A 25,130-nucleotide genomic window follows, 5' to 3' on the forward strand; every position below is an offset into this window, starting at 1 on the left:
TAATGATTTCTCCTTTCAAAATCGTTCGACGAATAATGTCTAGAGCAGCTAACTCGATCTGCTACGCTGTTAGCTATACTTTGAATGTCAGTCTACGTTTTGCTGTTCCGTTTTCAACGAGCAACACGGATGACAATTTCATCAAGTAAAAAACGTAAAACGTGTAAAGTTTTACTTGCAAGTTAACATTTACACTCACCTTGCAAAAATACGATGATGGGTATCAGTCTCTGGTGGTGTTGTTCCACGAATTTCCATCCATTTCCTTCTGCACCGACCGAATGAACGCGCGCCAGGGAGACACTAAATGATGACGCAAGACGCAAAACGTGCTACACGTGATGCCGCACAAGTTGGCAGTAGTCCACTCAACTTGACATTTATTGTTAACATAGCATGGCTTTTCATTGAGTGAACTTCCATGTAGTTGAGACGTTTTCAATTGATTATTTTAAGTTAAAACAACTTTTTGCACAAATCTGTGTTGTATTGAAAAGGAAAACTTAGTTAGGAAAACAAACAAGCAAATTGGGTTTTACAGTGCAGCTGATTCAGACGTGCGTCGGCATAGTAACACTCAACTCTATTAACATTCTGCTCCGTGCTGAACCCTATGGAAATGCGTGCCGGTGCTGGTGCCGGTGCTTTACCAGAACCAGCTCAACGTCAGCACCGGCACCAGCACCGGCACAGCCCTGGTCGAAAAGAGGTAGTCTAGGCTAGGCCAGAGCGGTAGATAGGGCTAGTCTACAGACATCACCGAGGCATCATTGAGGACAATTAACTGCCTCCCGACCCCCACCCCATCTATCTGTCCCCTGCATAGGCCTACTAGGCTGTAGGCTGGCTGTTAACTCGTGGAAGAATGCGCAATGTTTCATCGCAAATGCGCGTTTCAGAATGTTCGAATTCGCCAGCGTGCGTGTGTGAATAGAATATAGCCTACTTTATTGATGCGTTGTTCAAAAGGACTTCCGCCATAAATATGATGGGAATCGAACCAGCAATCCTTAGGTGCTCAAGCTGAAGCTCTAACCACTGAGCTACAGCCCTGTTTGTTCACACTTTTGAAAATGTGTGTTTCAATCCTGAATCTCGAATTCACATAGAAGTTAGCTTAAATTGTAGAAACGATAGGCCTATAGCTTTTTTTCAGCAGACATCGCAAACATAGCCTGCACATTCGCAAAACTGAGATTATCATTCACTCATTATTTTAAATTATGCTACTTCTCACGCCTATGCCTGCTCAGCATAGCTCTCTCTATCTCCCTCCCTCCGAGGTAGCTAGCCTAGACCCTAAGATGCTTCTCCCTAAATGAATGAAAGTTGTTTTAGAAAGTAGCCACGGTAGCCTGTAAAATGCGGCATGAAATCCTGGCTACTGTGTAATTGAAACCAGACTGTTAGGCTCTTTGTTCCAGGTGACCAGGTCCGATCATTTTCTGCAGCGCGAACATATAGGCTACCTATTAAATGAATAGAAGTGAATTTGGAGAGTGAATTAGAACTAGCCACATTCACTTTTAGAGCATTTTAGTTGAAAGTCAAGTTTGCTTAAGGTTTGTTCAAGAACTCTTCCAAAGTTTTTACCTCAAACAACACAAATCAACACAAATACATGAACAGATAACTCAAACGTGCTGTATGTCATAATGAAACAAACAACCACAGATTATCAACAACACGGTCTGACACGAATGACACATGGCTTAGTGCAAACTGAATTTATGACCAAAGGATTTCATTCGTGCACGAAGCGCCATCTAGCGATCATTATGTGTAAGTAAAAGACTCCCAGTCTAGGACTCAGCGGTCATTTGACCGCCTCGCCGCGCTTTAAGTAGTTCACAACAGCACGGCGCTTCTAGTAGGTCGTCAAAGCGGTCAAATGACCGGGGCGCGGCGCTTCTAGGTATAAGTGAATCAGAACGGCGCGGCGCTTCTAGTGTTAAATCATTACCATTTTATTAAACTTAAAATGAAAGCTGTTTGCATCACTATTACTTAGAAACTGCAGAGTAATTGCACTGGAAATTGCATAGAAATTACTAGTAATAAGGGGCTACAAAATATTATTACCATGAAATTACATAAAAAATACCATAGAAATGACCACCTTAATTAATGCTATTTGCATTGCTATTACCTAGAAACTGCAGAGTAATTGCACTAGAAACTGCATGGAAATTACTTGTAATAAGTGGTAACAAGGGATTGTTACCATGAAATTACATAGAAATTACCATACAATTACCACCTTATTAGCGAGCCGTAATGTAAAGTGTTACCGATCAATTTCCAAAAGATGATTTTATATTTAACTTTAAGCATGTTTTCCAATACTTTTGGAGGGCACTGTATATGCAGGAATATAGGGTACAATTCTTAAACATAGAGATCCCCACATAACTTCTCCAACTTATTATTTACATTAAGTCAGCATGTTCTGTATTATTAGGCTTCTGATATTGTTTATATGTATATACATATGTATTTTCTCACAGCAGAGTAGTATCTATTTTTTCTCCTTTGACTGTATGATTGCTCTCCATTATCTGACCATCTAATGAATCATGAAAATGACATGAGATGATTGCAAATAAAGGACCTCTGCCACAGGTGTTAAACGGAGGTCATGTCTATGTTCATGCAGAATTTTCATATTTTTACAGTTTTGTAACCATTATTAGACAAAAACAATTTCTGAGGTACTTTTAGCTGGCTAAGAATCATCAGTAAAATAAGAACACTGAAGGGTTTATAGGGATTCACCAAGATTCCTTATATGCCAGGAACACATGTTGAACAGTGTCAGGGCAGTCATCAAAAGTGTTGAGTCTTAATGGCATCCCATCCTTGCATCTTGCATCACCATAGTTTACTGAACTGATGTTGCCAAAAGAGAAAACATCTAGCCTATTTGCTTTTGGAAAGAGATCACATTTTATGCCAACATGTTTGTAAAGGCAAACCTACATGCCGTCTTTGTTTGGTGAAGGGAGGTGCAGAGGTAAAGCGACCCTGAAACTTTTCCAAAACATGAATGGGTTTTCCTTGGCCTATGCTTCTCAGTCAAGTTATGTGAAAATAGTGCCTGTTATTTTTATACAATATTGCATAGAGCAGATCATTTATGTAACTAATGCACACATGCACAGCTGTAGGCATTCTGTAAATAAAAAAGGCTTTAGTTGACTACACACATGCTGAGACGTTGCCTACTGTAACAAAGTGTAAGTACATGTTAAACATGTTCTCAAGGAAGCATGAACATTATTTACATTTATATCATTACATTTCTTTTGATTTATTGGGGGAAAATAGTGCCCCAAGCTGCAGCACTTATGGAATATACATTCATTTATTTAATCAGAGGCAGAAATACATCATGAACTAAATTATTGTAGACTGCAATTTCTACTTTGTACTTACCATATAATAAGCATGCATTCTCATGTGTAGTGCAAAATGTGGACCTGTCGGGCTGTGTATGCTGTACGAGTCTACAGTTATATGCAAAGTGCCTATCACAATGCAATGCTGTACTACATTTTAATTTTGAATTGAAGGATTATAGGATTTCAAATTGAGGGCATGCTTTTTAGTAAAAAAAAAAAAAAAAAAAAAAAAAGCATATGCCAACCTGACAATCAGTCTTTCTTGAGCCAGAGGTTGATCAGTAACTTCTGAGGGGAATAAATCTCATGGTTTTAGATAAGGTATAGAACCCCAGTTAGAAAATAAATGATAGCATTGCATATATCTTTGCTTTTTTATAACACTGTTTGTGTTTTATATGCCTATGTAGGAAGTTACAGTACATCTTATCAACCATAACTGGTTGTGATGACCTTGAACCCAAGATTGTATTTTATTGGGTGAGCTCATTTTGAGAGCTCATCTTTGTTTGTAGACTAGCCTACACAGCAAACATGATTTCCCATGATTGATTAATAAATATTGCTTTGGCATTTGACACTATCTGGCTAGCAAAGGGTGGAAGTGTTAAAATGGCTAAACAACTGCCATATTGGTGTCACAAAATAATCCAACTTTAAGCTATAGACGATTATTTGAGTTAGGATTCTTTGAGTCTCCTCATCACTCCAGTGTGTCCTGCACTGTCTCCTCTAAGCAGTTAGAATTGTGATGGAATTCAGCTTCTTCCAACAATACACAGGCACTGGTGTGCTAGGCCTTACTGTAACTCTGTCACTATGTCTTCATTCAATGCTGTGTCCCGTGGTGAGGTCAGCAAATATCTAACAAGTGTACTTATGCTGCTAATGAAAATAAAGTGCATTTCAGTTAAAGGGACACTTCACCGATTAGCATTAAGCTTTGTATCTTTAGAAAACCAGTCATGTTTCCTGGTTTGTTTTTGTATCAACCTGTTAAATAAAAAGAGTCAATTATATGCCTACAGTGCCCTCCAAAAGTATTGAAAAACATGCTTAATTTCATTTTTCATTCAAACCAGCTAATTACTTAACAGCTAATAACTGACATTAAGCATGCCAAACTTTTAGTATGTGAAGGGTATGGTGTTGATGTGGGGTTATTTTAATTCCAAAGGCCAAGGGGATTTTATGAGGGTGCAGTGTCCTGGATCCATGAAATAACTGGCCTTCTATTTAACATTTATTTATTTACAATACATTATTCATTCACAAAGAAAATGTATGTCATTAAAGGTTGAATATTTCCTCAATGTTTCATTTAAGGCATTAAGATCAATTTCCAAAAGATGATTTTATATTTAACTTTAAGCATGTTTTCCAATACTTTTGGAGGGCACTGTATATATGCAGGAATATAGGGTACAATTCTTAAACATAGAGATCCCCACATAACTTCTCCAACTTATTATTTACATTAAGTCAGCATGTTCTGTATTATTAGGCTTCTGAGATTGTTTATATGTAAATACATATGTCTTTTCTCACAGCAGAGTAGTATCTATTTTTTCTCCTTTGACTGTATGATTGCTCTCCATTATCTGACCAACTGGGAAGTTTGGCCCACTTATAGCAGTTAACAATTCTAGGTCCAATTAATTACATCCAACACAAAGTGTTATAGAAAGTATTACTGTGTGTTTCATTTAACTATTGTTCATGGTAAACATTTAATTAATTTAGGCTATGGGTGGTATAGGTGAATTATTACCACACAGTTACTATTTAGAACTACGTAATCCTTAATTGAGATTTCATTGAAAGTGATAGGTTGAACTTTTAAAAAGGGGTTTAAAAACTATTTTTGTACTTTCATTTTATTATGTCATACTGAACTGAATTCTAAGAGTTAAAAACAAAGGATACAATAAATGTTTTGTGATGGTTGCATTATGCATAGTATTTCATTTAGGATAAGCTATATCAAAGCCGGTAGAAGTAACTCTAGTCACTTGACATTTCTGAGGATTTACATATTTCCACCAGGGCAGTGGTAAAGACATTCTTCAGTGGAGGCACCACACTAGTTAATCACGCTATCAACATCTTCTTACCTTTTCTTCTGTTATTACTATTATTTAACTTTATGGTAGACAGCGAGTCCAGCAAATTGAGAACCTAGGATCCTGTTTATGTTTATGAATGTGACTCCAGTATATGTTGAGACATAAGGGTGGAAAAATAGGTTACATTTATATAATGCAAATGATTAAGTTAACAATATCATTGAATATGTTGTACAAACAAGAAGAGCGAAATGGTAAACTTTTAAGAAATCATCATCCACATCATAGTTTGACGCTGTGTGGGGTTATGGACTTGACAGTTTTGCATGGAATTGCCCATACAGTATTACACACACACATATATATATATATATATATATATATATATATATATATATATATATATATATATATTAAGATTTGACACATTGCAGTTTTTTAATGCAGGGATTATTTATAAATCAAAGAATTGTGGGTAGATGTGGGTGAACTGTGCAACATGCAGTTTGTGGACAAGAGGCAGACGTAACACACAGATATTTGGGTTTGAGGGGGTGGTGTGTGTGTGTGTGTGTGTGTGTTTGTGTGAAAGTCTTCGTTGCCGTTGTGGGTCAACTCAGCAACATGCAGTTTGTGGACAAGAGGCAGATGTAACGGACTGACGCTTCTGTTTGAAAGAGGTGTGTGTGTGTGTCTGTGTGTGTGTGTCTGTGTGCCTTGTTGCCGGTGTACAGTATTTCTGAATATGAATGCTGTCTGGACAGGAAATGGCATAGCTTTTATCACATGCAACCAATCCAAAATCAATTTCATATTCAGAAACGTTAAACAGTAACAGCCTGGTCGCTTTGACATATCAACACCAAATTTGATCCTATTACACCATTTGAACAGGTGAGTCGTCCTGTTTATTCTACCATCAATTTGAGGCTATAATACATTGCAACTTACTCAACAGTGAGTAAACAGCAGATGTTCCCGCAATACTCCTAACATTACTCGTATTTGTTCTAGAAACATGCCTAGTTCCTTAGGCTCCTCCCTTCTTTCAGTGGTTACGTGTTTCATGCTGGCTACACGTGAACAACTCATACATAATTCAACACAAGGTCTACAGACCTTAGAGGTGTACATTTAATTTCCATGCATCAAAGCGTTCGCCCCATGGCAGCCAATCAAATTCGATGGCGAAGCCTGTAAACAGGAAGTGAGGTCAAATCTCGGAAACGCTTTGAGGTGTCAAGACCATATTTGGTGGGATGATTTTGGACACCATCCACAGTAGCCTCAGTAAATTTGGTGTAATTTGGCCACTAGGGGGCGTCGCAATTAGCAAAAATGCATTTTGTCTCATATCTCTTTACGTCTTTGGGATGACATCCACATTTTTACATTGGAGGTGCTGTGGGACATACCACTGATGAACCTAGGCAACCCTTCACGTCAGTGTAAGAATTCGGCAATCGAGGGCAACGCCGCCAAACTCGAAGCAGCTTCACGTCTTGGCCAAATTTTGGCGCTTTGACCTGAGGGCGAGCGGTCGCGTCTCCTGCCGGGAAGCTGTCGCGGCGCGTCGGAGCAAGCACACTTCGCACTTTCCCACCGGGAAAATGCATTCTAGTTGGTTGTGATGACCTTGAACCCAAGATTGTACTTTATTGGGTGAGCTCATTTTGAGAGCTCATCTTTGTTTGTAGACTAGCCTACACAGCAAACATGATTTCCCATGATTGATTAATAAATATTGCTTTTTGTATCAACCTGTTAAATAAAAAGAGTCAATTATATGCCTACAGTGCCCTCCAAAAGTATTGAAAAACATGCTTAATTTCATTTTTCATTCAAACCAGCTAATTACTTAACAGCTAATAACTGACATTAAGCATGCCAAACTTTTAGTATGTGAAGGGTATGGTTTGATGTGGGGTTATTTTAATTCCAAAGGCCAAGGGGATTTTATCAGGGTGCAGTGTCCTGGATCCATGAAATAACTGGCCTTTAAAAATAAAAATAAAAATCTTCTATGGGAATTTAACATGGGCGTTCCAATACTTATGACCCCCTATATTTTAAGGAAAACATTTATTTATGTACAATACATTATTCATTCACAAAGAAAATGTATGTCATTAAAGGTTGAATATTTCCTCAATGTTTCATTTAAGGCATTAAGATCAATTGGTAATAGACATGGCCGTATGGGGTAAGCCATGCCATGTAAGTGTATAAGAGGGTGGAGGTGCAGATATACTATGCATAGAAGTCCAACTCTCCTTTTCCCTTCAGTGAAGCATTGTACAGTTGTATGGCCCTGGGTACAAATGACTTCCTCAGTCCTGATCAAGCTCTTCTGCTGTATGATAGTGCTGCAGAGTGGATGACAGTCATTGTCCAGGATGCTGTGTAGCTTGTTCAGGGTCCTTTTGTCTGATTCTGAAGTGATGCACTCCAGATCAGCTCCCACAACAGAGCCAGCCTTCCTTACCAGCCTGTCTAGTCGCCCAGCATCCCTCTTCCTAGTGCTTCCTCCCCAGCATGCCACAGCATAGAAGAGGACGCTGGCAACAACAGACTGGTAAAACATCCAGAGGAGCTTGCTGCAGACATTGAAGGAAAGCAGCCTCCTCAGGAAGTACAGCCTGCTCTGCCCTTTCTTGTATATTGCTTCAGTGTTGACTGACCAGTCCAGTTTATCGTCCAGATGTACGCCCAGGTACTTGTATGTGTTCACCACCTCCACATTGACCTCCTCAATGGTGACTGGCAGCAGAGCAGGCTTAGACCTCCTGAAATCTACCACCATCTCCTTGGTCTTGGTCGTGTTGAGTTGTAGGTGGTTGAGTCTGCACCATTGCACAAAGTCTTCCACCAGGCTCCTGTATTCCTCCTCCTGCCCATCCCTGATACATCCCACAATTGCAGTATCGTCTGAAAACTTCTGCATGTGGCATGACTCCGTGTTGTAGCAGAAGTCAGACGTGTAAAGGGTGAACAGGACTGGAGAGAGCACCGTTCCCTGTGGAGCACCTGTGCTGCTGATTACAGTGTTGGAGAGGCAGTCCAGTCTGACAAACTGTGGCCGCTCTGTCAGGTAGTCTGCAATCCAGGATACTAGATGAGCATCCACACCCATCTGCAGGAGCTTGTCACTCAATCTGGGGGGTTGGATGGTGTTTAAAGCACTAGAGAAGTCAAAGAACATGATTCTCACAGCACTTTTCCCCTTGTCCAGGTGAGAGTGTGTCCTGTGTAGGAGGTAGGAGATTGCATCGTCGACGCCCACTTTCTCCTGGTATGCAAACTGTAACGGATCTAGTGCATGGCGCACCTGTGGCCTAAGTATCCCCAGAACCAGTCTCTCCAGGGTCTTCATCAGGTGTGATGTGAGAGCAACTGGCCTGAAGTCATTCAGCTCACGTGGATGTAGTTTCTTGGGGATGGGGATAAGACATGATGTCTTCCACAGTGTTGGGACTCTCCCGAGACGTAGACTTTGGTTGAAGATATGCTCCAGTGGCTCTCCCAGTTCAGCAGCACAGGCCTTGAGCAGTCTTGGACACAGTCCATCAGGTCCGGCTGCTTTCCTGGGATGGAGTTTCTTCAGCTGTCCTCTAACTTGATCTGCCGTTATAATGAGGGGGGAGGAGAGGGGAGGGGGTGAGGAGTTACCAAGGTCTTGGTCACTCCGGGGGGTAGGGGAGGAGGGGACGTGCTGCACTGGGGGTGAGGGGGGAGGTGTGAGTTGGGCAGTTAAGCCAGCAAGAGCAGTGTCCGTAGTTGATGGTGCTAGTGATGTTGATGGTGATGGTGGACGACCATTGTCCACTGAAGCAGTTGATGGTGCTGGTGATGGTGATGGTGGACGACCATTGTCCACTGAAGCAGGGCAATCAAACCTGTTGTAAAACTGGTTTAGCTGGTTCGCCCTGTCCAGATCGCCCTCCACAGAGCTGCTGAAGTCCAGTGATGGTCTTCATTCCATCCCAGACCTCCTTCATGTTGTTCTCCTGCAGCTTCTGTTCTACCTTCTTCCTGTAATCCTCCTTGGCCTCTTTCAGCCTGACTTTGAGCTCCCCCTGCACTTGCCTCAGCTCTGCCTGGTTCCCCTCTTTGAACGCCATCTTTTTCCTATTTAGAAGGGCCTTGACATTGCTGGTTATCCAAGGCTTGTTGTTTGGAAAGCAGCGCACAGTTCTTGTGGGAACAACAACATCCATACAGAAGTTCAGGTAGTCAGTCATGCAATGTGTGGCCTCCTCCAAATCACCATTCTGTAGTACATTCCAGTCAGTGGACTCAAAACAGTCTCTCAAAGCCTCATCTGCTCCTGGGGTCCACTTCCTGAAAGTGTGTGTGTCACATGGTAGCCTCTGCACTTTAGAGTTAGAGTTTGTTGCTTTTGTTTCCGTTTCGGCTTAATTGTAGCAGCATAGCTCGCTAAATAAACTGTGTAGCTTGTCTATATTATGCTAATGTTTACTTGAATTTTAAAAGCCATTTTATATATCAATATAGCACCTTAATAATATTAATTTAATAATTTACCATTTTTATCAGAGCTTGCCCTTTTCCAAAGAGCAGCATTTGCCACTGGTTGGTGGTGGTCTATATGTTCTCGGGCTTTATCATGTGGCCAGCTGTGGCCGCCTGTTGTGTGTGCGTGTGTGTGTGTGTGTGTGTGAGGTGGAGATGGAGAGCAAGAAGAGGGGATATGTAGTAGCCTACGTATACACGTTTAAAATGTTGAGGTTGTTTTCCCTCTGTATTTCAACTAGAGTAAAAACATGTTGTTTGGAACATTTTGCCGTTCCATGATTGAGATTCCGTGAATGCCAAAGCTAGCCTATGCATAAAAGTTTGGGACAATCAAACAGCAGTAGCCTAGGCCTACAAGGTTAGCAAAATCCCTCGTTAATAGTTCCTAGGTTACAATGTTATGAGAATATCTTCTCTCCCATTTCGCGGGTTGGGTCGGGTTGGGTTCAAAATCAGAGCGTAATTTTGCAGGTCGGGCAGGGCGGATTGGCTGTCACGATGGGTTGGGTTGGTGCGGGGTTAAAAAATCCTTAACCCGCGCATCACTAATGCACACGGTAAAATGCACACACATTCACAAACACACAGACAAAAGACAATTGGCACTTAGCCCTTTAAAATGAGTTGTCGGCGTCCTCACGGTCAGCGTGTTACAAACGCAAACAAAGTGTTCGTCGTGAAGATAATAAAGCGTGGCAAAACAGCAGTGGTCGCTATCCCCAAACCCACAGTATCTACAAAACATGATAAAATACACAATTAGAGCCAGCCATAAAGCAAACAGTAACGAAGCAGGACTCAAAGTTGCTACCTACCAGGAAATCAGCTGTTTCCCTCCCAGGCTAAAACACTCGCTGACCCGTTGAAGTGCAGCTGTGCCAGTTTGAAGAGCTGCTGTCCCACCTCCACACTGTCCGCTCCAAACTGCCCGCGGACCCACGACACACTGCGGCTCAGGTGGGACGCCGCCTCACACCAGTTACCTGCAGAAGGACATTAGTGTTAGAAAGGGTCGGATTGGGAACAAAATTGGGCCCTGCCATTTTTCTCCTGGACCGAGGCTACTTTTCCACTAAAAACTTTATCTCAATATTATGTACAAGACTGATGTTTGCCAAGCATGCCAAAGTGTTAATCTCTTAGTAGCCTACTATCATCATACGTTTTCGCATAGTAGCCTACTACTACTATCCCGAAATATGTTTTGAATGACATGGGGCGCACGGAGGTGAACGGCTGGACAAACGCGAAATGACAAGGTGCTAAACAATTTAGTATACCTGTAGACAGGCTTTGTGGTTAAAATGATGAAAACCAATAGGCCTAGGCTAGTCTGCCACAGTTTCAAGCACAGTAGCCTACACTATAGTTTACACGCACAGAAAATAAAAGTCAATATAGGCTATCAGCATCACGAGATTGTAGTCATTATCGGAAAATCCTGACAAGTCAAACTGGACGCGAACGCGAGCAAAGCCAACAAAAAAACAACAACTTCCTAAATGATGTATTTTTAAATAAATAATTTGACCTTTAACGTTTCATGGCTTCTGCTAAGAAACAAATAGCCTAGTGCATCACACACATCGAACACTTGCATCAAACATTCTTCAGAACGCAGATCAACCAGTCTGCTTTCACTTTCAATGAAATCCACTAGATAACGGACAAAGTTTGCAATGAGTGATAGCCTATGAATAGGGATGTAACGATGTATCGTGACACGATTAAAAATCGATACAAATGCGTGACGATTCGCACCGGTTGATAGAAAAAATGAATCGCGATTCGCGAATGCGAGTCACGTGACTTACGTTACTACGTAGGTAGGCCTGACAGAACGAGGGAAGACATGGCGACGGTAGACAACTTCGAATTAGAAGATGCACCGAGTGGCTTTAAATCACCTGCGTGGCAGCATTTTGGATTCCCTATATACACTAAGACCACCGGTGAGAAATGGACAGACAAAACCAAAACAGCATGTAAATACTGCAAGAGACTGCTAACATATAGTGGCAACACGACCAACATGCAGCAGCATATTAGCCGCCACCACAGTGAGAAGCTAAGTAACGTTACGCCACTGCTGCCAAATTTGCCGAGGGGGCAAACCACCCTGACGAGAGGCTTTGCATCTCCTCTCCCCCATAACAACGCGAGAGCACAAGAAATTACCAGGGCAATTGGTTATTTTATTGGAAAAGATTTGAGGCCGTTTTCCGTCGTTGAAAATGAGGGCTTTCGGCTGTTGATGAACACGCTGGAGCCAAGATACCGCATCCCGTCACGACAGCACTTCAGCCAGGTGGTCGTGCCAAAACTCTACCAGGAGGTAAGAGCTGATGTGGTTGAGATTGTCCGGAGGGCTGATACTGTGTCTATCACAACCGACGGGTGGACATCTAGAGCCACGCAGAGTTATATCACTATAACTGCTCATGTGATCAATGCCGACTGGGAGTTGGCTGGCTTTGTGCTTCAGACGCGACCTCTTTTGGAGTCACATACAGGGGCTAACATCGCTGAAGTGCTAAAGGGGGCGGTGGCGGAATGGCAGCTGGAAAGGCAACAACAAGGTATCGCTGTAGTCACCGACAATGCAAGAAACATGGATGTGGCAGTGAGGGAAGCCGGGCTGGCACCGCACATCAAGTGTTTCGCTCACACTTTAAATTTAGCCACCCAGGCTGGTTTGAAGGTGCCGCGCGTCGCGCGCTTGCTGGGTCGGATCCGGCGGATTGTGAACTTCTTCCACAGAAGCCCGACAGCCACTGCTGTGTTGGCTGCGAAGCAAAAACTACTGCTAGGCCCGGATGAGCACAAGCTAATTGTGGACGTTAGCACACGCTGGAATAGCAGCCTGGACATGTTGGAAAGATATGTTGACCTGCAACCGGCTGTGGCTGCTGCTTTGCTTAGCCCAGAAGTCCGTCGTAACGCCCGCGAAATCGACACACTGGAAAACTCGGACATCCGTGATGCCGAGGACATCGTGAAACTTCTCAAACCTTTGAAGACAGTCACCACCGTGCTAAGTGATGAACAAAACCCAACAGTGTCTCTAATTGTGCCCTTAAAGCACACGATTGAGCAGAGCATGTTGCCTGAGGAGGAGGACTCCATCACTTTGAGCATGATGAAGAACGCTATCTTCAACAATTTATCAGACAGATACACTGGGCCTGGGGACAACCATCTGCTGGACTGCACTGCGTTAGACCCCAGATTCCGCTCTCTACCTCATCTTACCGAAGATCAGCGCCAGCATGTGTACCAGAGGGTGAAGGAGAAAGCTGTGCAGATGCACCAGGTACTTATTTATTTTACTTTCAATTACTAATAGTAGTACTAGTGTTGCTTTTGCGTTAAAGCCAGGTCTGTGTTTCAGTTCCTGTGTTTTTTCCTTGTCTCTTTCCCCTTTCTGCTTCTTTTCCTTTTTCTAATGGTTGATCTGTTTAAGTTATTTTGTATTGGAGGGGAGGAATTTATATAAGCCCTGTGGGGTTGTTTTCCTCTCCTGCACAATTATTTGCCTTTATATCATTAAACATATAGCCTACATATATTATTTTTTAAAGTAATTGTGCATATGAATAATATAATATATATATTACTAAGTTCTTGTCTTGCTGTTTACAGACCAATTCCCCTGTGGAGGAAACTGGAGGTGTAACAGACAGCGATGCCTCTACACATGCAGCAGAGCTGCCTGCTGACCAGGCAAACCTGGTGGATGCAGACCTTCAACAACCACCTCTCAAGAAGACTGCATTGGAAGATCTCCTAGAAGGGACTTTCACAGAAAGTGTAGGGGCAGCACAGACCAATCACATGTGTGGGATTGAGGCAGAAATTGTCAGGTACAGAAGTGAAATGTCTATTTCCCTCACAAGCTGCCCACTCAAATGGTGGAAGGAGAACAGTAAGTTTTACCCACTGCTTTCACCTCTAGCAAAGGCTTACCTCACCACACCAGCCACCTCTGTCCCTAGTGAAAGGGTCTTTTCGACCGCTGGGGATGTTGTAACCTCACAGAGATCTCAGCTTCGGCCTGAGAATGTTGACATGTTGATTTTCCTCAAGAGAAACCTGAAAGTTTGAAGCTACACAAGCCAGTCTTAGTTTATTTAAAGAGATTTTATGTTTTGATGTTATTATTTTGATGTGGGATTATACTGTGGGATCCAGTTATTCTTTGTTTTTTAAGTGAATAACTACCTCAGTTGCACTTTGTTTTATAAGACACAAAAACTGTGATTCTGTAAAGAAAGGACCTCTTTTTTTGGTCAAGATTTTATATTCTTTTGTTATTTAAGATATTGAATAACACTAGTTTACTTGTGAGACTGTTTCTAAAGAAAGGAGATATTTTTCATGTGTTTTGTTGTTTAAGATGATGATGCAAAGTCTCTGTAGCACAAACACAAATAGGACACAAACTGTTTTACAGAGTTTCTGTAAAGAAAGCACCTTTAAGATTTTTTTCCTACGAATAAAAGATCATTTTATCTGGTCATAATTTGTCTGTAGCTCATTTTGATAAAAAAATAAAAATTAAAAAAATCGTGATAAAATCGTATCGTGAACAAAAAATCGTGAATCATATCGAATCGTGAGTTGAGTGTATCGTTACATCCCTACCTATGAATGAAAGAAGCACCAACCCCGCCATAATTGTCAGCGGACTACATAGCAATGATGTTAGGCTACAGCAATTTATACAGTGGGTACGGGTTGAGAATGCACCTTCTCCCGCGGGACTCCCGAAGAGATCCCGCAGGCTGTCAAGCCGATTTTTTTCGAGGCTAAGGCAATGTACCCAAACAACCACCAGGTGGCAGAAAGTTTCATCCCGTATTTCAGCTGCATTTAATGATGAAGACCGCATATCCGTCAATAGTCGACTCCTTAATCTCATTTAATGATTAAAATGAAGGTGATGACTGGCGAAATTAATCAAACGACGTTTCAATAAACCATTGTTGAAATTGACAGTTGAAATGGTTATAGAAAATCGCCTACAGCCTAACGCCGACACAGCTGATTCTTTGATTGATTCTAAGCTGTTTTGATGTAGGGGATGGGTAAACTGGCGCGCTACAAACATGCTACCAATCAAATGTAATATTAGTAGGACTAGCCTACTTAGACACTTTAGTCATAGGCAACGTTGCCATGTTAATTTGGGCTAGAAGTGCTTGCTTGTGGTGGCGCTCCTGTCCGCTGCTTCTCCCGAATTGTGTTTGGCAAATTTGTTATTGGGGGAAACGCGGAGAAACGAGATGGTCAGTCCTCGTATTTTTTCTTCACGTTTCGGCTAAGTAGTAGGCCTACGTTAAAGTCTTATTCCGTATTGAACAGACGCTCGGCATGTCAGATTGCAGTTGCAGAGTTTTCGAATGTTTTACAACCCAGCCGGTATCCGCTGTTCATTCCGACATATCCCCACTCGGCGGTAGGCCTATTTAACTTTTTTTTTTTCAAACAACGTGCCATTCCGACATGAGGTCATTAATAGGCTATTAATGTCATAACTATTAGGCTATCATTAGGCTTACTATGCATGGCTGTAGGCAGCTATGAGGCCACTGAGATCTGGACCTCATCGGTTTTGAGAGCTGGAAATACATGTGTTTGCTAAATATCGGTTGTTGTGCATGTTGCGTTCGCGACTCGGGGAAGTGAAAGCAGTTCTGTAAAGACATTACAAGTTTTCAAGGAGATCATCTGCGCCGCGCCGCGCAGCTGTAGCTAATTGTGAAAGCCGATTGGAAATACATAAGTTTAGAGCGAACGTTTCAACTATGTTTGCCATGGTATACAAAAACACTCAAATAAAACAATAGCCTAAAAAATAACTGCATGCGTAATGGACACGGCTCTATATCCTAAATAATTTTCGAGGTTCGCCATTTGGTAATTTTTCCTATCCTTACTGACAATAATTTAGATTGAGCACAACTAAAGTTGCACGAAGGCAAAATACAGTCCTAAAAGCCCATTCTATATAGCCTGGCCAATATTGTAGATGTGCAAAAGCAGCATTTGCGTGCGTGCTTGCCGGTGAGGTGTAGCCTACAAAAATGAGCATAACATCTGATTATTAAAGTATGGCTATAGGATATAGGCTAGAGAAGAGTTGGTTTAAAATTCAAGTGTAGTAAAAAAGTTTGTGCATCCCCGGTCAAGGTGCAGAACAAGAGTAAATCATAAAAAAAATGGAAAAAGGTTCGCACACTTGAAATCCTTCTTTTTTGATTTGATTTTATTTTCTTTAGCACAAAGGAATGACGTTTCGACCGTGTGGTCTTCTTCAGATTAAAATTCAAGTACGTGCGCTATGTAACCCCTCGAGACCGACTGCAGTCTGCTGACACAGCCAGACGACTCTCCCAACCCATTCATTCGTTTTGGGCGATATAACCCATTCATTCGTTTTGTGCGTATATAGATTCCTGCATGCTGCATTACCGTGACCCTTAGCCTACCTTGTGGATGATTTTTCCTCATTGGAATACAGCAGGACAGGATGCCTTTTATCTAACAAACGCAAAAGCTGAGATTGTTGGAAGGACTAGGCTACTCAACAAACTTGTTTTTCGTTTCTGGGAGATCTCGTTATCGTTTTGGATTGTCGGATTTTTATGCTTATTGTTTGGACTTATGGACAATGAACTTTGAGGGGTGGTTGTTAGTGCTTTACAAAGCTTTGTGTTAATAAGTGTCGGTCCTCCTATCCTTCAGCTCACTGCGCGATGCAGTTGCGCATAGTGGCCACGAAGTCATTAACTGTTTACGACACAAACCATGATATTTGTGTTTTTCGTTTCTTAGATTTAATGCATGTTTGACATGTAAACGGGCCTACAGTCCGTTAACTTAAGGCCTTCTTTTGTATGGGGTTGCTCGCATCAGCCCGTAACCTGTGAGACTACCCATTTCATGAAGAGCAATTGTCTTGTGCGATCATTCCCCCTCCCCCACACTTGTCTAACCAGTTCACTAGACATTATAGCCTACCTATACGGCATTGAGGACGATTGCCTCCCTCCCCCTCTCTCTCGACAGACACTTCCTGACACTAGGGCTCGGGATCATGACATCAAAACTTCGCGGGCACAGCCACATTGGCAGCTTCACTCCTTAGTTTACTATGGATTACTATGGATTTACTCCCGCCGTGTGTTCCTGTTACTTAGTTTTTGCCTTCTTGGTCGTATGTTGCTGTGTAGTGGGGTGTAACAGTGCAACCCACGATCGCAAGAGGAAAAGAATAAATCGCTAGACTACTATATTTCTGCTTCTTGTCTTGTGCATCTGAATTCTGAATGGATATTACGTTCAGTGCGCTACCAAATGGCGGCGATATTCCTAGAATGCAAGGCGTGTGCCCGAGCCCTATTATGTAAATGCAAAAATTTGTGTGTGTGTGTGTGCGCTGAACCACGAATTCACATATTAACTTTTCTTTTCAGCAGACATCGCAATCATAAAAAAATCGCAAAACTTTCTTTTTTTATATAAAATAACGCCTATTGTCTTAATGGGTTCCGGAGTGGTTCGTGGAGTAGGATTTGAGCACCGGTCGCTGACGTGTGATAAAAATGCCTCAACCAATTACGCCATGGTTCGAGTGTCATTACCTTCGCGCTTAGCCAAGAAATATAAAGGATTCAGTCGAGTTCATTTATTCGTGGCATGCACTTGAAACGCCGATCAAAAGTTCTGACATGTTAAACTGACGTTAGTCATTAATTCACCACATGACAAAATGCTGTTATATTGACGCACAGTAGCCCACGGTAGTCTATGTCTATCTCTGAATCAACATGAACATGCATTACGAGATCCATATAGTTCTAAGTTGCTAGAAACTTCTTTTGCGGAGCTAGGCCTACTAGTCGATGGTTACAATGAATCACCCTCACTGCCCTATCGCATATCTGACCGTCCATTGTTACAATGTTACAAAATGCGCGATCTTCTCCATGCATGTAGCCTACGGTTATAAGTAAAGTGACATGATAGGCATGTATTAAAGATATTTCTGTTAAATACATTTTATTTTCAGTTGTCAAAAGTGGTGGGGACAAAATCTGTGATAACAAGTGCTGGGTAAGCTACCCAGCGTCGCCGGTTAAAATGAACATGCCTCCGTTTTAAAATAGCATAGGCCTTCACATTTCTTAGTATTCCTAGCATAAATGTAGCCTAAATGTCCATCTTGTCCATCTCTTTCGTCTTCGCCTTGACAATAATAGCCTATTCACGGAAATGCGGTCTTGTAACCGTAATGAATTAATGAATTAATCTAAGTGCCTATCGAGTCTTTCAGGTTGAATTGAAGGCGTCTAAAACCATTTTCATTAATTTCAACAATGGTTTATTGAAACGTCGTTTGATTATAATTTCGCCAGTCATCACCTTCATTTTAATGATTAAATGAGACGGATTAAATGAGACGGATATGCGGAGCATTTCTCTCCCTCTCGAATGACCCAAACGTTGCTCTGGCATCTCTGCTGGACTGACTGAGTTATAGGCTATGTTGAGTGAGAGAGCCAGCTGTGAGGTATGGCTGTAAAACATTCGAAAACTCTGAAACTGCAATCTGACATGCCGAGTGTGATGTCTCTTTTCTCCGCTTGTCTTCGGGTTTTTCCGTGTTTTCCGGTATGAGCCGAACCTTCATTTTATTAGGGCGGTCTTATGTTGCCCCCTTGCGGTTGCAGTTTTAAACAAAGTCCCGATGCTTCGGGAGTCCCGATGTGCGGGAAAGAAAGGAGCATTCTCAACCCGTACCATCTGTACATGACGGGCCGCAAATAAATAACTTAAACATTTTGCCATAAAAAAAAAAAAAAAAAAAAAGAATCTCGGAGTCCACCGGCCCACATGTGCACCGGCCCACCGGGCATTTGCCCGACTGTACAGATTGCCAGTCCGAGCCTGGTGTTAGAGTGAGAGAGAAAATGTGTGTGTGTCTGTGTGTGTGTGTGTGAGTATGAGAGAGACAGAAAGTGTGTGTATGTGTGTGTGTGTGAGAGAGACAGAAAAAATGTGTGTGTGAGTGTGTGTGTGTGTGTGTGTGTGTGAGAGAGAGAGTATGAGAGAGACAGAAAGAGTGTGTGTATGTGTGTGTGTGGTGCGTGTGTGTATGTGTGTGTGTGTGTAAGTAACTCACCCATGCTTGCGTAGGCTCTGGCAGTGGTATCAGAGAGTTTCCCCTGCAGTTTGTGTGTCTCCAGTAGGTGGCGCTTTGCTCTACTCAGAGCTTGCTGGAGAAGCCTGAGGGCCTCGTCTGACAGAGAGAGAGAGAGAGAGAGAGAGAGAGAGAGACAGACAGGAGAGGGATAGGGATAGAGACAGACAGACAGACAGGAGAGGGATAGAGAGAGACACCAGGGAGCAATAGATAGAGGAGAGAGAGAGCGAGATGAAGGCAGAAAGAGGGATAGTGGGGGAGAGAAAGTTAAAGGAGAGAACATGGATGATTGAAATGGGGCATGCGTAAACAATTTTGTGTTTGTGTGTTGCTGCCACCCATGTGTCAGTAATTAAGTAAGTCAGTAATTAAATAGGTCAGTAATTGAGTAAGTCAGTAATTTGTTTGTCAGTAAATAAATAAGTCAGTAATTAAATAGGTCAGTAATTAAGTACAGTATGTCAGTAGTTAAGTAAGTCAGTAATTAATTAGGTCAGTAGTGTGTCCTCACCTGGCCTGTCCAGGTCCAGCAGCTCCAGAGCCTGATCCAGCCGTGCTGTGATGACCTGCAGGGTCTGCTCCGCCTCCCTGCTGGACAGCTGCCCTGAACAGCCCTTACACACACACACATAACCGCCAGCTCCTGTCTGCAGGAGGAACAGGAACAACAACAACAACAACATGAATATAACAACAAAAAAACATTATGATTGAGTATAAAGTTAAGATAGAACACTAAACTATTATACTATACTATATGAACATCATTTACAGTTTGCTAAAAATATTTTGTATTTTGTATCTCCATTGAACCTACTACACACACCCACAGAGACACACACAAACACACACACACACACACATACACACTGCAGCCCAACAACTACCTGCAGAGCTTTGGCACATATGGGAAACTTGTAATGTGTTGTGGTGAGAGAGCCCTCTGGTGGTGACTTCAGGTCCTGCAGGCAGGCCTCACACTGACAGGTGAAGCGGTACTGCTCCAGGAGGAGGCGCTGTCGCTCCTGCACCTTCATCCGGCTGCAGTGGGGACCTGAGAGGCACCAGACAGGAGAGGAGAATTTCAAGGAGGGCTGGGGTGGTGATCTCAGAGGTTTAAGTACCAGTGAGACAATACCTGAGTCTCGAAGGGTTAACTAACAGTGAGTGAATGTCCACAAGATGACAATACAGGTTGTTTAAAGGAGGAACAGCGCTCTGACTGCTACCATTCCTGTGTGGTGCTATGAAACATCCATGTATCTATGAATGATCCTCCTAACAGAAACACTACTGGCCCTACCCTCTACAGCCCATGATGGTTAATTGCCCTAACCTCTACAGCTCATGGTGGTTAACTGCCCTAACCTCTACAGCCCATGATGGTTAATTGCCCTAACCTCTACAGCTCATGGTGGTTAACTGCCCTAACCTCTACAGCCCATGATGGTTAATTGCCCTACCCTCTACTGCCCCGGTAGTTAATTGCCCTACCGGCTATTACACCTGATAATAAACTGCCCTACCCTCTACAGCCCTTGATGGTTAATTGCCCTACTCTTTACTGCCCCTGATGGTTAATTGCCCTACCCTCTACTGCCCCTGGTGGTTAATTGCCCTACCGTAGCAGTGCAGCAGCTCGTCTCCAGCAGTCAGGTCCCTGGCGGCGCGGACTGTGACGGAGACCCCTGTGGCAGACGTGGTGAGGGACGAGGTCCCATCTGGGGCGCCCCCACCACCGTACCCCGGGTCAAAGGTCACGCTGGTGTTGGGTCGGCAGGCGTGGTTCATGAGGCTGAGAGTCGGAAATATTGCCGTAGCGACGCGGATCTCTTGGCTGGCCTGTACCGCCGCTCCACACTTATCTGTGAGGTGAGAGAAGAGAGAGATCAGAGAAGAGAGTGGAGGGAGGAGAGGAATGAAGAGAGAGAGAGAGATCAGAGGGGAGAGAGGAATAAAGAAAGAGAGAGATCAAAGAAGAGATGTCTAAGAGCGCTAAGCTTTTTTATTTCAAACACTTTCCTGGCAGTACCTGTATGTTTGAGTGTATGTGTGTGTGTGATTATTTACCATGACACTCAGTGGTGATGGCCATCAGCAGTGTGTGTGTGTTCTCACCTGATACTCTCTCAGTAATGATGGCCTGGGCGTTCGCCCTCAGCTGTAAGAGATGTCTCAGAGCTGTAGCTCCCAGCATGCTCAATTCTGGACTCCATTCTCCAGCCGCAGAATCCTCACATACTGATTGGCTATCAGAGCTGTCACTCCCGTAGTCCCTGCCTCCCCAAGAGTATGGAGGAGGCCCTGCCTGCTGCAGTAATTGATAGTGTTGCTACGGTAATGGCGTAAAGGAATCGCAGGCTTGGGGCGTGTCCCTCCATGTGTGGTAACAGACTGTAGACAAGCTGATAAGCATCACCATGGCAACCCGCACAGAGGTCAGACATCTGCATGGAGCCACTGCTGGGCAGCACTGGCTTGGTTTGTCCAGCAGAGGGCACTGTGGTGTCGTGAGCGTGTGTGTTCTCTTTCTCATCATCACTTTCCTTCTCCTTCACCTCCTCAGGCACTTCCTGCTTTGACTGGCTTCTAGCCTTGACCTCTGACCCTCGTGCCCTCTTGACCTGCCGCAGGCCGCCCTTCAGTGCCACCCGCAGTGCCAGCTGAGCCAGGACGCCTACGGCTCTCAGCTCTGCCCCCAGGGGGCACTCCCAGCGATGGTGCTCCTGCCAGGCCTGCTGTTGGCACCGTTGCCCACAGTAGCGCGAGTAACTGCAGCTAGGGCAGGGCACTGGGCACAGCGTCGGGCACAGGCAGCGGTGGCAGCAGCGGTCCTCCGTGCCAAATGCCCCTTTTGACCCATCTGTCCCCTTCTTGGTCCTCCCCTCCGGCCCACCCATGAGCCCCTCTCCTGGGATCAGCACACAGCTGAAGGCCTGGTCCTCCAGCAGCACCTCTCCAGCGCACTTGCCCTCCGTGGCCACCAGATGGCGCCCTTTCTCCGGGCTGACGTGCAGACTCACTCCTGCTGCGATGACGGTTGGCGCCGCCATGCCTGTCTGCTGCTGCCCAGGCTGCGGCTGTGCCCGTATGGAGGCCTGGCACTGCTCTCTCCTGGTGAGGAGCTTCGGCTGTAGCTGAGAGGGGTAGCCGTGTGCCAGCGCTCGCTCGATGTCCTCCAGACTCTCCTGCAGACAAGTATGGAGAGCCAAAACAAATCAAAAGCCTGGCCAACACAGACACCACCCATTCAGCTGCACTTTGCGCTACTGAGTCAACCTGCGCTAACCTAACACCATCGCGCGCTGTCCAACAACTGCGCTATCGAGTTGGCCGACACCACCTATTCAATCTGCGCTAACATAACCAGAGACCATCGCGCTGTCCAACAACTGAGCTATCGAGTTGGACAACGCAGACACCGTAGTCAAATTGTTTACTGTCGCGTGCTGCCTAAAATATCAATAACAAAATTGAGAGCACACAGGGAGAGACTCCGCTCAGACACCACACACTTGAAACCACACACATCGTCCTGCACAACCACCACAAAATACATAAAGGCCCGACCACACTGCATACGGCATGCGCTGTTCTCACCGCTAGGTTGCTCTTGGTTAAGGTGTTCTGATTTACATTGCGCCGCAGTCAAAGTTCAACATGGTTCAACTTTGACCATGGCACGCGCAAGAGCGGCTAAGCGGTAGACCTGTTTTTGTGTGTGCAAGTCATTGAAAGTATATTTGAAGCTACTCTCCATTTGTCCTGCTCCTGCAAGGTGGAATGTGCGCAAAGCTACTCTTCTTCAAGTTTGTGATGGACCCATGACACAGAAAATATATTTCTCTAAGAGGATAATCTGTGATCATGTACTTAAATTACAACACTACGAAGCAAACCAATGGGCCTGAGTGTTTCATCAGGAGTCATAATACTGCAGGTGGTGTAACAAAGCCGTAAGCATTGGATGGTGTAATGACTAAGTGGCAGAATGTAAAAGCAAATCTAAGAAGGCCAAAACAACACCATTCAACCATACACCTCAACAGCACTCTCTACATTCCTGAGACAAGGAATTGGTGGCAGTGAAAGGTGTTAATGTGTTATGAGATATATTGCTACACTGTGGAGCTATATAAATACAGCTGAAGAGAATCTGAAAGTGCTACAGTGTTCTGAAAGTGTTATAACCACATGTCGTTTTAGGATGTTATGTTATGGTGTTATGGTGGTATGGCCACATGCTGTATACTGTCTTATGGGTTTATGGTGTTATAACCACACAAGTTGTCTTAAGGATATGAGGATATGGTGTTAAGACCACATACTGTATGTTGTCTTAAAGAGGTGGTGTTACGGTGGGTTTTCTTAGGATATGGTGATATGGTGTGCTGGTGTTATGGTGTGCTGACCGCACAGGTTTCTCCATCTCTCTACCTCATCAACTGCTTCCTGCCTCGACTGGGGAGTCCGGACCAATGACATCATACAGGTCACTGTGTACCCACCTGGTAGTAGGCGAGGTGAAACAGGGCAGCTGATCGGTTGGCATAGCACAGTGCCAGCTGCTCAGAGTCCTCCGGGGCGTGGCACAAACCCTGCAGTTCACCAGGGTACACAGGAGGAAGATGGCAGACATGTTTTGGAGGTAAAACATTTATATGTATTTCCAGTAAACTGATAATGCTTTAGACAGCAGGCCTACACATAATGGGTCTTTGGGTATGAAACTGTAGCTGTAACAAAGTTAAAGACTTGCATCCCCCCACTAGTATTCATATATTAACACACAAAAAAGGCTTGAAAAGTGACTGATATCCATACATTCATCCATAGGCTTACATTTAGAGGAGTCTTATAGGTTCAGAGGATGCGTGCCGGTGTTTATTGCTACAAGTGTGTTGGGAAGGAGCAACCATAGGCCTACCTGTGAGTAGTGTAGCGAAGCTGCCATGTAGTCTTTAGCTTTGAAACTGCTGTTGCCTCTCTCTCTACACCGCCCAGCACTCTGAGCGCACTTTTGCACGGGGTAGGTGATGCTGATACTGGACAGGACCTGGACATCCTCGACCCTGGATAAGTTACAAGATAACAGTTTTCAGGTACAAGAAGATAAAGGAGATCTAAATATAAAGATTCAATTAAATAAGTCTGCTGGCGAATAAATTCGAGTTAAACACTTTCAAAATACGAATAGGCCTATAAACAAGAGAACAAACAGCATCCTCATCGCCAAAATAACGTTAGCTGTCACACACTAGCCTACTAGTAGATGCCATTTCTGTATAACTAGCCTACGATAAGTGAAAAGTTTGTTTGGTCTTTCTCAGCATCGGAGGAAACTATGAGCACTGTCACTGAGGCTGAAACTGTAACAACCTACGTTGTCTGTGACTGTCCAAAAACAAATATTTCGTCTATGTCGGACAGGACGGATAACTTTTTTTGTTGCTCAGGATCCAACTGACTCCAAATCTGTTCCGCGTGCCTGATCCAGTCTGGGCAGGGTAAATCCATTACTTTATGTTTCTAAATACGCCACCTCGCTAACGTGCTTTTGCACAAATAAGCAGAGCCAGCAGTAGAACAACACACGCATTTGATTTGTGCGCGGGACACATGTCATCGTCGCAGAACAATGACGTCTCAAATGTGGCGTAGGCTACGTCGACGTGATGTAGGTACATTTAACCCTATGAGCCCTTGGCTGTTTTAAGGGCATTTTCACTACCTCTAGTTAGAAGCATTTATCCTGGTCATTGTAAGTGCCATTTACACACCCAGATCTGCCACAATATCATGTATAAATACATGCATTGATTTAGATGTTTAAATAATGAAAATGTAAAAAGCATGACGTATATGAGTCATTCTACAGATTCGGTGCCATTTAAGTAGTGCTAGTGTCCCAAGATGTAC

At 43.6% G+C, this 25,130-nt stretch overlaps 1 protein-coding gene across 1 annotated transcript in view; it reads right to left on the reverse strand.

Annotated features, from left to right (window-relative positions):
* Positions 1-24,792, reverse strand: part of LOC134080872 (SET and MYND domain-containing protein 4-like) — a 30,850-nt gene extending 6,058 nt beyond the window's left edge. The window contains 11 exon segments of the mRNA XM_062537484.1: positions 10,644-10,737; positions 10,863-10,986; positions 19,191-19,307; positions 19,723-19,858; positions 20,099-20,265; positions 20,834-21,076; positions 21,330-21,538; positions 21,540-22,399; positions 23,720-23,809; positions 24,139-24,283; positions 24,595-24,792. Of these exon segments, the coding sequence (XP_062393468.1) occupies positions 10,644-10,737; positions 10,863-10,986; positions 19,191-19,307; positions 19,723-19,858; positions 20,099-20,265; positions 20,834-21,076; positions 21,330-21,538; positions 21,540-22,399; positions 23,720-23,809; positions 24,139-24,283; positions 24,595-24,728 (2,319 nt within the window). The 5' untranslated portion in view covers positions 24,729-24,792.
* Between the last annotated feature and the right edge of the window lie 338 nt (positions 24,793-25,130).

This window comes from Sardina pilchardus, chromosome 5 (assembly GCF_963854185.1).
Source record: "Sardina pilchardus chromosome 5, fSarPil1.1, whole genome shotgun sequence".
Classification (NCBI taxonomy): domain Eukaryota; kingdom Metazoa; phylum Chordata; class Actinopteri; order Clupeiformes; family Clupeidae; genus Sardina; species Sardina pilchardus.